This window comes from Anopheles cruzii, chromosome 3 (assembly GCF_943734635.1).
Source record: "Anopheles cruzii chromosome 3, idAnoCruzAS_RS32_06, whole genome shotgun sequence".
Classification (NCBI taxonomy): Eukaryota; Metazoa; Arthropoda; class Insecta; order Diptera; family Culicidae; genus Anopheles; species Anopheles cruzii.
Window position 1 is genome coordinate 1,040,368 of NC_069145.1, and position 17,212 is coordinate 1,057,579.

Consider the following 17,212-nt stretch of genomic DNA (forward strand, 5'->3'; position numbering starts at 1 on the left):
ATCCGGTAGAGGTTGATTGAACGGTTCGGACCGCGAGACTCTTTTACGAAACGGCACGGATTACACGGTATTTGACGGGCCCCATGGCCGAGTTTTCTCACGAGGATTAGGATTTAAGGGGTGTAATATCAACTCACTAAACTAGTGGCCAGGTTCCTTCCGTCCTTTTTATGTTCCAAACTTGACTCCAACTTAACCACCGAACGAATGACTACCCGGACCGGGAAACTTCGTCCGGGTTTTAAAAGTCAACAAGGGAACGGTGGTAAACAGCACACACAACCCGGATCAAACTGCCATCATCCGGGCCGGGACTCCGAGGAACACTGGAGCCGGGTTTGCTATTATTATTTTCGCGTTTTTGCACCCTCTCACCGGCAGCGCCAAAAAAACACGAAGACCGGCAGTCAGTTGCAGTCAGTGGGAAAGTTTATTATGATAATCATTTGTAGAAGTGATTAAATTTCCTTCCTCGGATCGTGCGGTGAAAAATCGCTCCCTACGGTAAACGGCGTCCTGGTCTTGGCACTAGCTGCTGCTGCCGTTGTTGGCTCTTGGCTTGGGTTCGTTGGTGGTGCCTGCAGTCAAATAGTTTTGTGAAAATGAGAAATTGCGCCCAACGCTACACTGCAGCGGTCTAAGCTCTCTCTCGCTCTCTCTCGCTCTCTCTCTGCCGGTTAGGTTATAATCTTCCGGTTCCTTTGCCGTTGCTTGTTTTTGTTCGCCGAAAGCTCGACGTGCCGGGGAAGCTGTCTTACGCGCGCCTGGCCAACTTTGCCAACTTTAAAACGCTGCCACGCAAGCACGGACCGGGAATCTCTCCGTACCACTTTGACGTTACTTCGACCGACCGCCGACAGTCGAGTCCTCCTGCCGGGGTCCCGGGACCGGGCGGTCACCGGAAGTTTGCGTCAACTCAACAGGAACCTCGTAAGCAGTAATTTGTTACGCTCGGATTTTGGGTTGGCAGGCGAACTTTGACTGCGTAACACTGCGCGTCCCATCGTCCTCGTCGTCGCCTTAGGCGAACGCTACTCGACTCTTGCGATTCTTCGGAGGCGGCCTTGCGGCCGTGCGTTCGGCCATCTCCAGCTCGACCGTCGACCGCCGGTACGGGGCCGGAATGCTTTCGCGCGTGTCCTCGTCCGAGAAGTTATCGTCGAAATCGTCGTCCACTTGGTACGCGAAGTTAGTACGACCTCCGGACCCGAGTCCGGAGCCCGCCGTTCCGCTGCGCTTCCGTTTACCGTCGAACTGGGGTGAACCATCCCCGTAACTTCCCGGTCCGCCACCGTACGGGGGGTGTCCACCTCCACCGCCACCCGGGGAGCTCTGGTGACTGGCCGTCCCTTCATCTTCAGGGTACCGCCACATATCGCCTCCGGAATCGTACGGGTTCTGGCCACGTATGATCGACTTACGGATCTTCCTTTGCTCCGCCATCGACTTGCGGCGCGTGTCCAGCACGTTCAGGGTTTTCCGGCTCAACGTCAGCCGGCCGCCCAGATCCAGGTCACCCTCCTTGTAGTAGTTTCGCTTAAAGTTCGCCTCCAGGTTGCTCCAGTCCTGTTTGTTCTTGTGCTGATACAGAATCCGGTGGATCGTGTCCCGCCGGCCGATGGCTTTCTGCTCGTCCTCCAAGTCTTCCTCGTCCCACTGGGGCTTGGGGCGTTGGAGACGCCGTGCGATCTCGACCGCATTTTCACGCAATTCCGCATCCAGCGACATGTCCTTGGCCTTCTTCGAACAGTACCAGTTCAGTTCGGTCGACGCGAGGATCTGCGAGATCGTCCCGAAGCGGTGCATCAGCATGGCCAGGAATTGGATCACCAGGATGACGCCGAAGAACAGCACAAACACGAGCCCGATCGGTTCGAGCTCCAGGTACTCCCGGCGGATCATGATTTCCACCGTGCTCTCGTCGTAGCTGATCTGATTCTTCACGTTAAACCACCACTCGACGTGCAGTTCTTCCTTCTTGAGCTGGAGCAGAAAAATTACCAACACGAACAGCGCGTTGGCCATCACGAACGCAAACACGGCCAAATCGCGCAAGTTCTTGAGCTGCGACTTCATCTCGTCCTTTTGCTTCTCGGACAGATCGAGCGGTTTGAGGTACTTCTCGATCAGCTCGATCCAGAACAGTTCCTCCGAGGCGGAGATGGTTTCGGTGTCGCCATTTTTCAGGTCCACATCGTACAGCCAGTCCGGCAGGAAGTTGAGCTGTTTCTCGGGCTGAAAGTGAGGTCGAAAGGGGGTCAACCAGGACCCGGACCGCAACACAAGCTCCCTTCTTACCTCCTCCAGCGAATCGTTCTTTACCGTCTGGATGGGCGACGAGACACCGGATGTGGAGGCCGGCGAGGCGCCTTCCGAGCGATGCATATCGAGGCGGAGGCCGATGTCATCATCCTCGTCGTCTGATCTCATTACGGTGACGTTGCCGGTTAATTTCCTGAAAAAAATAAATACCATCAGCGAGCGAAGAAGCATAAGGTAAGACTTTTCCCGGATGTCAACGATGCCGAGTTTTTAAAGACCCAGCAAACCCGGTGCTCTGGCGCTGCAATTTGTGGTGGATCTGGTTCCAGTGGTTAAGCTGTAAAAATGCCGCAACAACACACGAGGACGAAGGATATCCGGCGGCTAGGTGCTAAACGGAATGCCGCCAACCGTGCACCGTGTTTAGTGATGCGCGACTACACGGGAATTGCATTTGGCGTTTCGCCCGGCCCATCGCGTCCTCGCGAGTCCTCTTATGTTGGAGGGGCCCACGGCCACGGCCACGGCGTGCGGCGTGTTTGTGATACTATTCTTATTAGCGACGTCAGATAATCTCGCCGGGAAAAGGGAAAATACATACCGAGCGAGAGAGCGGGAAAAAACAGAGCAGGCTGTGAATGATAGGCACAAGGGTGGCTTTGCTGCCGTCGTCGTCGCCATTGCCGAGGGTAAAAACTACTTAAAATTATGTGCAAACGCGTCCTTGGCTCGGGCCGCCCTCGGGAGCTACAAGACGTCGTTAGGAGCGTGAAAATAGGCGTGCAATGACGGGGATTGCACGTAGCTGGCGGCCATTATGGGCCGCCAGAAGGGTTGGGTGGTGAAGTAGGCGTTGAAAGTTTGCGAACGGGAAAGGTCTGGCCCACTCGGTGGAGGAATATAAATTGTGTTTTAATTTAATTTCGAGTCTAAGGGCTCGCCGCGCCAAATGATTGACAGCGCGCCGTGGTCCACTGAATCTTACATTTCCAGCGCCTTCATCCGGTGCCCGATGTCGGTGAGCGAGGCAGCGATTTGGGCGATCTGTTCCTTTTCGGCGGTCGGTTTCGCGTGCGTACAGAGCATACACCGGAACAGCCCGTTGATCGAGAAGTCAATCGAACCGTTCTCTTCCTTGTCGGGCGACCGAAGGTAGCCAAGGATTTTCTGCATCCTCCCCTGCGGTCGGTCGGTCGGTGTCGCTTCCTTCTTGGCCGCATCCACCGGGTTCTCGCGGGTACCCCACGATACGTCGTTCATGTTGAACACGGAGTAGATAACGAGCAGCATGTACATCGACGGGATGGTGATGTAGTAGACGAGCCCCGCCGGAAGCGCTTCCATTTCCTGCGGATGCAGCAACCCCGTGATGACGATCTGCAGTGCCACGGCCAGGAAGAACATGGACGAGGGTGCCAGAATGCCGTCTTCCATTACCTGCACCACGATACCGACCAGGACGGCCATCATGACGAGCGAGTAGATTGCGGAGATGAAGAAGGCAGCGATCAGTTGGTACTTTTGCTCCATCCAGTAGCAGATCACCATGAAGCCGGCCAGCGGCACGCCGTTCCACAGGAACGAAGTCCACATGTCGATGCGGAACACCGCGACCAGTGCGCCGACCATCATCAGGAAGATGGTGCCCGGCCCAAGGATCGTCCCGAACATCAGCATACACTGGTACACGATGTACGGCATCGAGATACTGTTGTTGGTCTTCACTACCCGCTTCGCGTCCGACAGTAGATCGAAGATGTTGGCGATCGTCGAAGGCACCCAACGGCGTCGCTGGTTGTAGAACTCGTTGAATCCTTCCGGAGCGTGCGTGTACGCGTCCGATGCGGCCGAATACTCGACGCGGAACTTTTGCTTCAACAGCAGCGTACACAGCCACCGGTCTTCACCCTGATCGTACTGCACGTAGTGCCGAGCCTGGTCCGACTTGGTGGTGTACTTCTTCATTACCGAGTTCTCCATCAGGGCACGGCCGCGGAACAGCGAAAAGCACCCGGGTGAACACAGGACGCACCCGATGACGTGCTCCGTCGCTTTCTGGAGCCAGTGACCGATGGCGTACTCGAACACCTGGTACCACACCATCGGGCCCGTGCCGACAGGATGAATCCGTCCACAGGCCGCCCCCAGATCGGGATCTATCTTCATGCGACCCACCAGCAGCGAGACGGCGTTCGGCTGGAAATCGATGTCCCCGTCCAGGGCCAGCAAGTAGGTGTTCTGCGCGATCACCATCTTCCGCTCGGGCGACGTGTTAAGCTGCATGATACGGAATCCGAGCAGATAGTACATGTACATCACCTGTGACCAGCGCTTCTTGTGCCGGATCTTGTTCTTGTCCTTCAGGTGCGCAATCATCTTCGTACGCCCCGGCAGCGTCCAGATCAGCCGCCCACCGTACGGGGTGACAATTTTCGTCGGCGGATAGATTCGCATCTTCGTTTTGTACACCTCCAGGGCCGCTTCCTCGATGTGGTTGATCAGTGCCTTCACGTACGCGTTGAGCGGTGACGCATCGGCGCTCTCGCACTTGGATTTATCGTTCACGAACGCGTCGTCGAAGAAAATGTGAGCTAAAAAATGTGAGGATGAGCTTGGAATTGCCTGGGTTCCACCCGCCGGTTGCCTTACTTTCTAGATCGTAATAGTCCGGATCGATGTCGTCCTTGTTCGCTTGGATGTGCTTCATGGCCATCCGGCGGGCACACTGATCTTCGTCCAGGCGTAGCAGCGATTTCAGGAACTCCATCAGCTCCTCCTTCGTTTCGTGCCACATCGTGGCGCAAATGAAGATCTGCGGGATGCGATCGTACGGCTTGATCCGGTCATCCTTCCCTTCGTTTGCCTTCGCATCGATTTCGTTCGCCTTCTCCGTGTCCTTCACTTTCACCATATCCTGCTCAGAGAGAAAGAGATGTGGTAGTGCAAAATGGCAACCTCTTGGCCCCACTGGCTTACAATTTTCTTCACGAAATCCTCCTGATCTTCACGCCGCCGGTTCATGGCGACACTCTGGTCAATCAGCAAACTGTTGTACATCGGCGTCACGAACAGTTTCTCGGTCGACGCGTTGCGGTCACTTTTGGCCAACCACAGGTGGCGCGTGATCCACGTTTGGGACAGTAACCACAGTAGCCACAGCCACGAGAACTCGTTGACGACGTAATCGAAGAGATAGTAGATCGGCGGCATCCGGAAGAACACGTAGTCGGGCAGGATGCCGTCGAAGGCGCAAACGTCCGCCTCGCGGAGACCGCAAAACACGAGCAGCAGCGTCACGGTGACGGGCACGGTCAGATTGATCGGAAACGCCATCGAGAAGCTTTGGATCTGAATCTTGCACGCGAACTTGCTGAAGATGTAGCACACGTACGAGCACAGGATGTGGGCCACCGTCGTCCAGAGGATGGCGTTGCTGGTCGGGAATATTTGTTGCACCTCCAGGTCCGATGTAATGGCGGACAGGTCGGGAAACTTTTCGTTCAGCACCGCTTCCATCTACGCGGGTCAGAGGGGAAAACATAAGCGCAGTTGCAGAAGCATAAGGGAGTTGCAAAATGGACACGCATGATCGTTCAATTTAATGGCAATTAAATGATATGAATTAATTAATCGAATCGTTTCGAGCCAACCCGAGTCCTGCGAGCGATTATTGTGGTTTCGCGTGTTGATGGGCGCGTTTCAAACGTACACACCGCGGACATTTTTCAGACCCGCAGACCCGGTTTGTTTGATGCCATGATTTGGAATGTGGCCACGTGCGTTTTTTTGCACCACCCTTCGGCGGTATGCGCCCAGCGAAACGGTGGCCGCCGGGGTTTTGGCCGGAAAAATAATTTCGTTTCCACTGCAGCTCGCAAAAGCTGTAAAACTATGGGCCGAGTAATTTCATCCGCTTTGCGGCTGTAAACTACTCATGCAATCAATTAATATGATTACCATCACCGGAAAGGGGAACTGTAAGATAATTGCGGCACATCAAATTTAACTAAAGCCTGTTTCCACATATCAAATTATTATTAATTTTTTCGCCCTCAGCGCAACTTTCTCAATTTCGTGGAAACGGAAGCGAAAACAGTGGAAAAATGCAGCGTAATTAAATACGCTGGTCTGCCCACGGTCAGCGAAGCCAATCTCGGTGCCCACTATCGTGTACATTCTTTTTGGCCATTTATCATGAGTCGACGAATGATGAATAACACGTATCCAAACGTAGGGGAAGCCGTTTTGTGCTTCCAATTATAACAATTTCAATAACACTGGGATACAAATGTAAAGCATTTGTAATGAAACTAAAGTAACCCTATAAGATAATGATGAACAAAGGCTTCGTTTCAGGTTTCGTTAAAGCGTTATTCAATTAATTCATTGATTTAAATTCGTTTTGGTAGCTAATATCGAACAGTCATCGAATAAGGTTGCATTGATTGATAAATGGCCGTTTAAAGGTTTTCTTTCTTCTCACACATCTGGTTGCGCTTCCTGTTAGTAGCGAACACATTCTAAGCAGGCAATGAGCTGCAAATCGGTAGGATAGGTATCGGTAGGCAAAATCTTCTGTGAATGAATATATCGTTTAGAAAGATAAACCTTCAAGCATTATGCACTTGTTTGATTTGACGAGAATTCCAAAATAATCATTGCTGCACATAAACATTGAATTTCGTCGAACAAAGCTTTGAACAAGGAATAAAATAATAAACCGAATCTCAACTTGAACGTATAAACGCATCCGCAGTCATTGGCGTTGTGTCATGTACTTTGGTTGTGTTTGTTGTGTGGAAGCTCCCCAATTCTGCGTCGCAATTAGTGAATCCTTAGCTAAATCTTTTCGATTCTTTTGTAAGTACAGCAATTAAACCCAGGCTTGGACGGCGTTACGATAATTACGGTGACTCGGATTGCGTATTTGGTGAAATTTGTGGCGACAGATCAGGCTGAAAGATCGTGTGACGAAAGATCAGAGAAGGATCGTGAGAAACGAAGTGATTTCCCAGAACGGCAGGGACAAGTAACGGTTGAGTACACGCGAGAATCGCTGGAAGAGCATCGTCAGCAGCTGATCCAGCGAATGCAATCGTTTCGGACTTCAAGCCACGTAATGCACGTCACCGACAAAGAGCTGATACAGTTGTAGTGACTTCTCAATGGTCGCTCCAAACATACGGGGCCAAAAATCTAAGTCTACCGGGTCAGTCTGGTAGGTTTTTCCAGATAATTTCAATCCTGAATTGACTACTGTTGTACATTTTCTTTTGAGTTTTTGATCCTGCCAACGGAACATTGCTGAACTCTCTCAGACACTACGCATACCGAAATAGTAAACGGATCGTTGTGACCCATTCTCCGAAAAAAGCCATGGACATCGGTCGTTCCACGACCGTCGCCGTCGGATTAACGATTCGCAGACTATTTCCCTCTTTTGCCGCGACCAACGGGTGGCGGGTTTACTATCCTGTGGGCAAAAACCAGAGCGCTGACGGCGAATAATTCATTTATTCGCAAAAATAGTCATTTCCGCGACGAGTTCGCGCAAAACAGCCAGATCGAACGTCGTAATCTGGCCGACAGCGGGCCAGTCACGTTCGGCTGTCATCGCGAAGGGTGCATCGAAAACCATTCGTCGGATGTTCCCATTTTTTTTGCGGCACGATGAATTCAGTGCTTCAGCTCGCTTACCTCGGTCACGGTGATGGTGTGGTTGCCCCAGCCACTGCCAAACAGACCGAAGAAGTCGGACACCGACTGCTCGGAGAGGAAAATGGTGGCCCCCAGGAAGAGGGCTATCTTGAAGGGCGCGAGCAGGAGGTACGTTTGATAGCGACAATCCGTTAACTTCTCACGTATGGCTGCCAACGCCGCGATTGGGCCTGTACCGGAAGGGCGGGAGAGGAGAGAGATGCATTATTTGCGATTGGACACGCCCTGGTCTACGTACGGAAAAAGCTTTTCAGCGACAGATAGTTTTCCCACCAATGGAACGACACCAGGAAGAGGCCGACGGGGATGAACCACAGCTCGAACCGGTTGTTGAGCAGTGGCCACACCACGAACCCGGTGATCTGGGCACTGATCGCCAGCAGATCGAACAGGTACTTGAAGGCCAGCTTCGATTCGCGGGGTGAACGGGACGCCAGGCCGAGAAGGGCCGGAACCAGGCAGACGCAGTTTGTCAACATGGCCGCCTTCACTACGTCCAGCTGGGGGAGCACGAAGAAGGCCAGAATCGCCAGCCCACACACGTGGAATCCCTCCATCACGGCCGCCACCGCTAGCTGGCCCCAGGACGGTCGGGGGATGTTTTTGAAGAAACAAATACGGGATGCACGGATGAAGGCTCCAACTTCTGGCACGGAGAACGAGAAGAAAATCGCCCACATCCAGGCCACTCGCTGTTCCCGGGGAATGTACGCTTCGAATTGCTTGTCCGGCTCTGAAACGGGGAGAGGGGAAACCCCAGCCAGTGTGGGTCCGTTTAAAGCGGTGCCGGAAGACGGATTCTTTTCAATCGTACCCGATGTCCGGTTAATTAGACAACTCAATATCGTTATTAAAATGTCTGCCCGCATCGCATCGGCTTGTTTACTTACGTCTGACGTCACAGTAGCGATTCTTGGTGCCCTCCTTGATGTTGGACACCATCAGCAGGAACGACATCTTGGAGAAGCACGCACTGCCCAGGATGACCAGGAACACGAAGATGTAGGTAAACACCTTCAGCCCTTTGATGAACGTTACCAGATACTCCTGGCTGACGGCGGAACCGGACGTCTGCGGGACCGGCGGGTCTTGGAACGAGTCCCATAGCTTGTTGTCTTGTTGGACCCTGCAACACACAGAGAGGACAACCGGAAACACCGGTGTGGGTCAGTCTGGTAACGTGCCGTCCCCGGTTACGTGGATATTGTTAATCAAAACATCAAACGCAATTTAATTAGACTCCATCGGTGGTGATAAATTTAATGGCTTACAGGTACACCCGGGGCCGGCCAGTCGGCCAGGGCGGGGGGAGTGTTAATAAATGGGCCTGCTGAAAGCCGTCCAGCTTCGACGACTTCGGAGCAAGTGGTGAGCGAACCAATCGAACCAACGGAGCGCAAACGACAGCAAACAGAATCACGCAGAGGCTAGCCACAACACAACGGCAACACGGACGGTTTGTGTATAAACGCTGATTATTGCGCACATGTGTGTGCGTGGCCATGGCCTACTACACGGCCATCCGGAAGCGTGAGCGCATCTGCAGCAACAATTAGTTTTACAATGGGCGGAGCACTGAGGCTCGAGCAAAACCGCATCGTAAAATTTATGATCCGATTGATTTATGGCACGCATCCTGGCCATGCTTCCCCCCTGGGGGGAAGGATATTGCTCGTTGGGTGTTTCGGCCGGGATCGGCTGCGATCTGGTGCGCCACGGTCAGGAAGCAGCAATCAATCGATCCCGGACGGACCCCGGTGGCTGACTTATCAAGATGCGCCAAACTTTGACCAAATGTGGCCCGCGAGTGTTGAGTGGACACGGAACTAACTCCCCGATTCGGTCTCCGGACCGTCATTAGTGGCGCGTGTGGGTAGTACGTCTTCATTAGGGTGGGGTTGTTTTTCTTTGTTCCCTAAAAAGCCCGACCGGACCGGGGAAAGGCCTCAAATTGATTGATAAGCTTATGGTGGTGCGCCCTCGAGGGTGACGGAGTTTCCCGTCGGCCGGCAATCAAAAGGAAAATGTTTTCCAATCACCCGGGTGTAAGAGCGAAACGTTGTTCAGCTCGTGACTAGGACTGACGTGTGCTGCACCGAAAGTTCACACTCCTTCGTCATCATCGGCGCCCGGCACCGGAACGAACCGGAAGTGAACGAGAGGCGCCACGGTAAGCCAGCCGCGGCCGCGGTGAAATCCGCGTGTGGATTTTTCGTGTTATTTACTCGGGCCACGTGCTTCCGGTGTTTGGGGTCCCCGCGCGTCTAGATTCTCGAAGCAAAATGTTATGAGAATACGTCAACAATGTGAATGAAGGTAGCGCCCCACAGCACAGTAGGAAATTTGTATGGGAAAGGCGGACATATTTGTTTTTAGGAAGAATCTATGGACCTTTTTCAGCGGTTTTGTTTTCTTTGCATGTGTTTTGATTAAATTCAACTTTTTATGTGTAATACAAGCGTTCAAGTATAATAAATAATCTTTTTTCGTTCTTTTAAGGTTTTTAAACGCCTGAGCTGCCATGCAATACAATGGTCGCCACACTGCAGTAAAAAGTGAAAAGTGTTACGACGGGTGCGAACTACACTATCAAAACGTTTTTACACGACAATTACTTCGAAATCAACATGTAATGTGGAGTGCTGGAAGAAATACAACACATTGACTATAACTTAAACATTTTGTGCAGTAACATACACTCAAAATACCCGTGACGTTTCCTAAAGCTATATGCTCAAATTCTATATAGCTATACGTAAAATAGCGTTTTTAGTGCTTGTTCATGTGAATTAAATAATAAGTTGGCATACTGGAGTTACGCGTACATTACGTTACGCTTAGTGGAAGTGAACTAAACTACAGACTAGCAGCAGGAATAGTTGTGTATCGGTGCAGTCAGTTTGGGCTGGTTTTGCTTTCTTCCGTTATTGCGGGTTCTCAAATACTTACCGCCAGCATGATGTCAGGTGCAACGCAAGAGTGTATACCATCCCGTGGCAATGGCGAAGTGAGTGTGAATGAACCAGAACCGTTGGTTAATGTGCCGGATTCGAACGAATCCTCGCCAGGCAGCAGTAGCCATAATATGCTCGTTGCTACAAACTATCAAAATAACATCAACATCGGTAGCACAGGAGTGTCCTCTCGGCGCTTTTCAACGTCGCTACACTCCTCATCATCCTGGGTTTCCTCTCCGTCACCCACCCCGTCCGCCTGTGGTTCTTCAAAGCTGAGCAGCGGTTCTGGTAGTTTTAAACCACTGCCGTTGGCGACTTTAAGCATTGGCAGTAGTGTTATGGCAACGGTTAATAACTCAGCTGCTGGTATTAGTACTACTGGTAGCAGTAATACGGCGAACTATCACAATTTCATCGGACGGCTGATTAGTAAGGACAACATGTTGCTGATAAGCGAGGACGTAATCGAAGTTGGTCGCAATTCATCCAAGTCGCTGGTCGATTTTCATGTTGGAAAAAACAGCTTCGTCTCTCGAAAGCACTTCATCATTCAACATGATATGAACGACGAGTTTACGCTGTTCTGCCTTAGCAAGAACGGTGTCTTTATTGACAACGTATTTCATCGTAAAAGTGGCGAACCGTACAAATTACCGAAACTATGCAGTATCCGCTTTCCAAGTACGAATATCAAAATCCAGTTCGAAAATCTGATTGGTCTAGCCAACAATGGTATTATGATCGATTTAAACGAGTATACACCAGTAAAAATCACTGGCTGTCCCATGAGCATCCCACTGCAAAATATCACCAGCAATAGCGTGGGCAGCGGCGGTAGCAGTACCAGCACCGGTGGTGCTCTCTGCGTTTCGGGCAACAAATCACCATCGTGCAGCGTAATCTATGCGCCACTAAAAATTTCGATTCCTTCCGAGCAGGGGGCTAGCGGTGGAACCGGGCAGGGCCTTCTGAACGACATTCCGCGTGGACGCTGTCGTGGTAGTCTTGTTGGTGGCGTAAGTGGAGGAAGTGGTGGCCGTGGTAGTGACATACACGGCGGTGGTGGAGGAAGTGTCGGCAGCGGCTACCCGTCGCCGACGGGTACGATAAGTGCTGCAAGTAGCTGCCCAACTAGCCCTAGGCAAAACGTCCACGACTTTGCCCAGTACAGTAGCAATCATCATCCTCATCACCATCATAGCAACATTAGTCACTCTACTGGCACCAATACCAACAACAACAATTATTCTGAATTTCAAGCACCTGCTACACAATCTTTGGAAAGTGACAAACCATCGTATAGTTATGCGCAGCTTATCGTGCAAGCTATATCTGCATCGCCAGAAAAACAGTTAACATTGTCTGGAATCTACTCGTTTATATCGAAAAATTATCCCTATTATCGTGCCGGCGCTAACAAGGGTTGGCAAAATTCAATCCGTCATAACTTGAGCCTCCATCGTTATTTCATCAAAGTGCCAAGGTCACAAGACGAACCGGGCAAAGGCAGCTTTTGGCGGATAGATCCATCCAGCGAGCTGAAGCTGATCGACCAGAGCTATCGGAAATGCCGCCAACGAGGTTCGCAATGTTTTCGTTCTCCATTCGGTATGCCAAGATCTGCGCCGGTTTCTCCTAATTATACGGACAACTCGCGCGAAGGTTCCCCAATCAACGAAGAGCTGCTGCTGTCTGCACCAGGTTCTCCCGGACAGAACAATAGTAGCTACTCTGCGAACAATCATGATGGTTCCCAGCAATCTTCCTACCAGAACCAATACGTAGCTTATGCCAGTGCTGATCACCATCCGACCGAAGTTTATGAAGAAGATGAGCAGATGGAATATGAAAGCGACAACTACGAACCATGCAACCAGCGTCAGAAGATGTAACTGTCTCCTCATTGTGACGCAATTTTATACGGTTGATATGCAGCTGTCAGCTGTAACGCTGAACGACGTCCGTTATTGCCGTCGTTTTCGTTTGCATGGCATCGCTTTTAGCGCTTTTCGCTTTTACCGAGTAGTGAATTGACGAAGAGGGAGAGATATGTTGCTCGATTCGGTTTGATTGAACTTTAGTTTTGCTCAATCATTGAACTTTAACAATCAACAAGGCCCTACACAATTAAATTAAATTTAAAAAATCAAAGATTTTCTTGCCCCCGCTGATAGAGCAGTCGGTAACGCTCTTCGCTATTAGCGCAGCTGGCCTGGGTTCGAATCCCGGGATCGGTTGTCACTCAACCGGCCATGGTTTCGATTCCACGATACCGGCGTGACAGGGGGGTTGGCGCGGGGCTAACAATGCCGTCCGTAAAAATTAAATGTTACAGAAAAAGAGCGTCCAGAGATTAACATTGTCTCTGGTGCAGGCCAAGACTGCTCAGCGGCTGTAGCGCCAAAAGAAAAAACGCTTGAGCTATGCAATTTGAATGACACTAACATCTTGCAATGCACAATCTAAACGCCTTGGTTATGCAATCGGTATTGCAGCAAAATGTTTCATTGGATAATCCTCTTCAAATGCGTAAATATTCTTCAACAAGAGACCAGGCGCCTCCTTATCCATCACGAATTGTTTTCTTAAAATCAGGATTTGCAAAACTTTCGGCCGGAATCAGCAAATAAAACTTACTGGAAATGTTTAAAATTGTCTAAACTTCAATTGTAATGTCTCGTTTAGGCAGTACAACGAGATACATTTTTTTGCTGCATTATCAAAGTTGAAAAATTGTATTTTTTCATAATTGTCTATACTAATTCCCGATAAAAATATACTCGCAATGTCAATCGTAAACATTTGATTATTTCATATGAAAGAAGGATTTATTGCCTTTTGAATGATGTATAATACAGGTACATTACCGTTGCAGTTGTGTGCTAACGATCGCGTTAAAGTAGCTGATAAAAGTTGGGTTTAAAGGTCAATTTTTATCACTCTTTTGACTTTGACAGATGATATCTCGGAATCTGCGCAACATGGAAGGCAAAAAATTCGGATTTGTCATAGATAACTTATATATTTTAGACTAATATAACTAAAACCCTCAGTTTCTTTGTTGACTGAAGTAGACTTATGACCGCCTTTTTCCCACAGTGCGCCCGTGGTAGGGTCGCGTTTTCAAGGGCTTCTCCCGCACAAGTACCGCATGATGGCGGGTGGACAGGATGCGTATGAGTACTGCGCCCCTCAACCCTCGCGCGCACACACACAGCCATCCCGGGGGCGGACAGGTATAATGATGGTAGCGCATGAATCACTTCGCAATTTCCAATGCTTACGCGGCGCGTACGTTAAAGGTGATGCTTTTCACATCAAAATTCGGTTGATGTATGACGGGTGACGGCTGCGCGTTGTTTTCGCGATTCATTTCTTCCGCAGCCCTTCCCTTCCAAAGGGGGGCCGGTTTCATTTTAAGAATTCCGCAGCTGCCACCGAGTAGGCTTTGGTTCACATCTGGCAACAATGTACCGCCAAGAACGGTGAGCTCGGTGGTGAGCCTACTGTAAATGGGGTTTTGGGCGATACCATTTTTAACGCCACCGTGTTCCGGCCGGGGGCGATGACTGATACATTTTCACGTGCAAGGTGGCTCTTTTCTTGGTCCCCCTCAAATAATGGAATACGGCATCAATAAACGCACACCTTTTTTCTTGCGCTGAAATTCGCAAGAAACGGCCGATGTGAGGTGAAACCGGCGCGAAGGTAACTTTGATTAGCGGTTACAATGTCAATTACACAAATATGTGCCATTTAATTGGTGGTGCCAACAGAACACGTTATCTTGACACCCGTTCTTGACAGACCGCAAATAGCCTACTGCGTTTGAAGTTGGGCGTTACGGGGTGTTTTGTTTGGCAACGGCGGGGTAGTTGGCACCGTTGGCAGCGACCACTTCAGGGCGGAAGCGACCGACATGTGTTAGTCAACACACGGACGGTCGCGAAATGGCCACAGATTACAGGGCTGGCCGGCGCGCACATCGGAATGGAATGGCTTCCATCATAATTCCATTAAAAAGATTCTTTCGTTCTTTTTCAACTGACATTACAGTGCGGTGCGCTTCCGGTGCGCCCGGTTTTCCGGCTGGCGGCCGCCACGGAAAACTCGCTTTCACGAAATATGATCGGATTTCCATAAATCTGAATACATATTCTTTGGCGTGCCTTCGATTCTCTAGTTGCCGGCGCCCCGGCGCTCCGGCCGTTGCTGCGTTTCGTAATGATGTTTTCATCGTTCCGTCATCGGTTCCGATGGCGGTGCGGGGTCCAAAGTGTGGGCCCACCTTTCACGGTCCCGGAAGAGTGGCGGCCGCCAGCCAGGCCAGCGGAGAAAAAATATATATTATTAGGAAAATTTCTTATTGAATATTCAATTGAGTCAATTTTTATTAAAACAGAATCACTTTTTGCGCGTCCATCTTTTGCGCTATCGTTTCCATCGCGGGTGGGCGAACCTCAAAGCGTAAATCATGGAATGATGCGCACGTGGCACCCGTGGCACGGGCTAAACCCCCCCGCCCCCATCCCGGAAGCCAAAGTCCCGACCATTTCGGTAAAAGTTTGCCTCAGAGCGCGCGGTCATGGCACAAAAGTTTTTCTCATTTTACGTACTTTTTGATCATGACCGTTCCCTCGTCGTCCTCGTCGGACGACTCGGTGAAGTAGTTCACCGAGCTGGCGTTGTTCTTCATGGCCTGGCGGCTGCCGGTGGCGAGCTTTTCAATAAGACGCCCACTCGACGGCAAGCGGATTTTAATGATTCGCGAGTAATTTCGACACGGACGTTCCGATAGCGACCCGGCGGAGTTCGGGAGATCGATTACACATTTGGGCCTGGGCACTGGACGATCTGCGTAGGTTGTGCGGAAACTAAATCAATCGAACAAACACGGCACAGTGACGGGATTCTAACCTCAATTCGAACGGGTTTCGGTTCTAATGGTTCCACGGTAGGCGAGTGACTGACAAGCGGCCGCCACGGGGAGTCGCTTCAGGTTGGGCGGCACCTTTGACGCACGCGATGTTGCTTATCAATTAAATGCACTTTACTTGTTTCCGCCACAATCGCACCAATCGGCCACTCGGGGCGGGGAACACGCGTTGTCACCACCCGCCGTCAGACCGCGCGTCTTGAACCGCGAAAGGCCAGGTTCATCCCTCCGAGTGACGATCCTTCAAATGGTTGCCTTTTCCGCCTCGATCCATCAAATCACCGTAATGGAAGGCGTTGGAGGACCACTTGGCTGCCCGACTGGGGTTATCAATTTGTTCTGGACCTGATTGCTTCTCCTCACGATGGTCACGGGCGTCGTGATATGGGGAACCGCTATCGTTCCGGAGATCCGTGTGCACTCGTGGAGTGCGACTAACCCGTTCGCGCGACCATAATCGTTCCGACGTGTCGCGCTCGACGACGGGTGATAAGTGATCGGGTGAGTAAACAGTGTGGGCTCGTTCCGGAGCTCCGGAGCGTTCCGATGGCAAATGGTGATGTTTGATAACAAATCGTTAAAATAAATTAGAACGGGTGAAAGTGTGGAAACTATTTCTGCTGTCACTCTGGAGCTCTGCTCTGATAAGTATCAAGTAGCTGGGGAGACCGAAAATAAATGCATTCAACCGATGGTGGAGCTTCTTGGAATCGCCTTTCTTTCGATCCTAGTAGCCTGCTGAAAGCTGGTGCATTGGAAGTAAAATATATGTTCCATTCGGCTCTCTGAGCTCCGTTTTGATTTCATAAATGGATTCGAATGAAATGAAACTGAAAACCTAATACTGCAAATTGGAAACACCTTTCAGGCTTTGAAGCTTTGCTCTCGCTTCAATGTTGAAAGTGGACGATCAACAACTCAACAACTATCAACACCGGTTTACAAGGCTCCCTCTGGAGCTCCGAGTGGCAGTAACGAAAATAAATTGTCATATTAACTAGCCCGAAAGCTTAGAAAGGTCAGCCGGTTCGTCCTGTTCCGGGGCGAACGGCACGGCGATTGGTTTATGGTCGAGTGCTAGTCGAAAGTTAGTGCCGGTGGTCGCCAGTCTCGTCTCGGTATATTTACACTTTCCCGGAAGTGTATCACAAACAATCATAAAATGTTAATGGACCGGCTCGTTACTGAGAAGAAGCGGAAGCATGGCAACACAATCGGAAATGTAGTGTCTTTCCTGAGCCCTCTTGCGGGCACTGTAAGGTGGTGGTGTAGGTGAGCACCGGTTCTCCCCACCGACCTGGCCATCTGTAATCAGGTGCATTCCGGTTTCGGTTTCTGG

At 50.7% G+C, this 17,212-nt stretch overlaps 2 protein-coding genes across 2 annotated transcripts; one reads left to right on the top strand and one right to left on the bottom strand.

Annotated features, from left to right (window-relative positions):
- Positions 1 to 673: 673 nt before the first annotated feature.
- LOC128273874 (chitin synthase chs-2-like) lies at positions 674 to 15,633 on the bottom strand. Its single transcript, XM_053011935.1, has 9 exons — positions 15,554 to 15,633; positions 8,871 to 9,106; positions 8,219 to 8,713; positions 7,960 to 8,150; positions 5,239 to 5,778; positions 4,912 to 5,176; positions 3,248 to 4,853; positions 2,299 to 2,455; positions 674 to 2,235 (listed from the first exon to the last, which is right to left on the bottom strand). The coding sequence occupies exons 1-9, from the start codon at positions 15,631 to 15,633 to the stop codon at positions 1,021 to 1,023; spliced, it is 4,785 nt and encodes a 1,594-aa protein (XP_052867895.1). The 3' UTR covers positions 674 to 1,020.
- LOC128273875 (forkhead box protein K1-like) lies at positions 10,940 to 12,896 on the top strand. Its single transcript, XM_053011936.1, has one exon. It carries the CDS (start codon positions 10,940 to 10,942, stop codon positions 12,827 to 12,829), a length of 1,890 nt encoding a protein of 629 aa, XP_052867896.1. The 3' UTR covers positions 12,830 to 12,896.
- Positions 15,634 to 17,212: the final 1,579 nt, after the last annotated feature.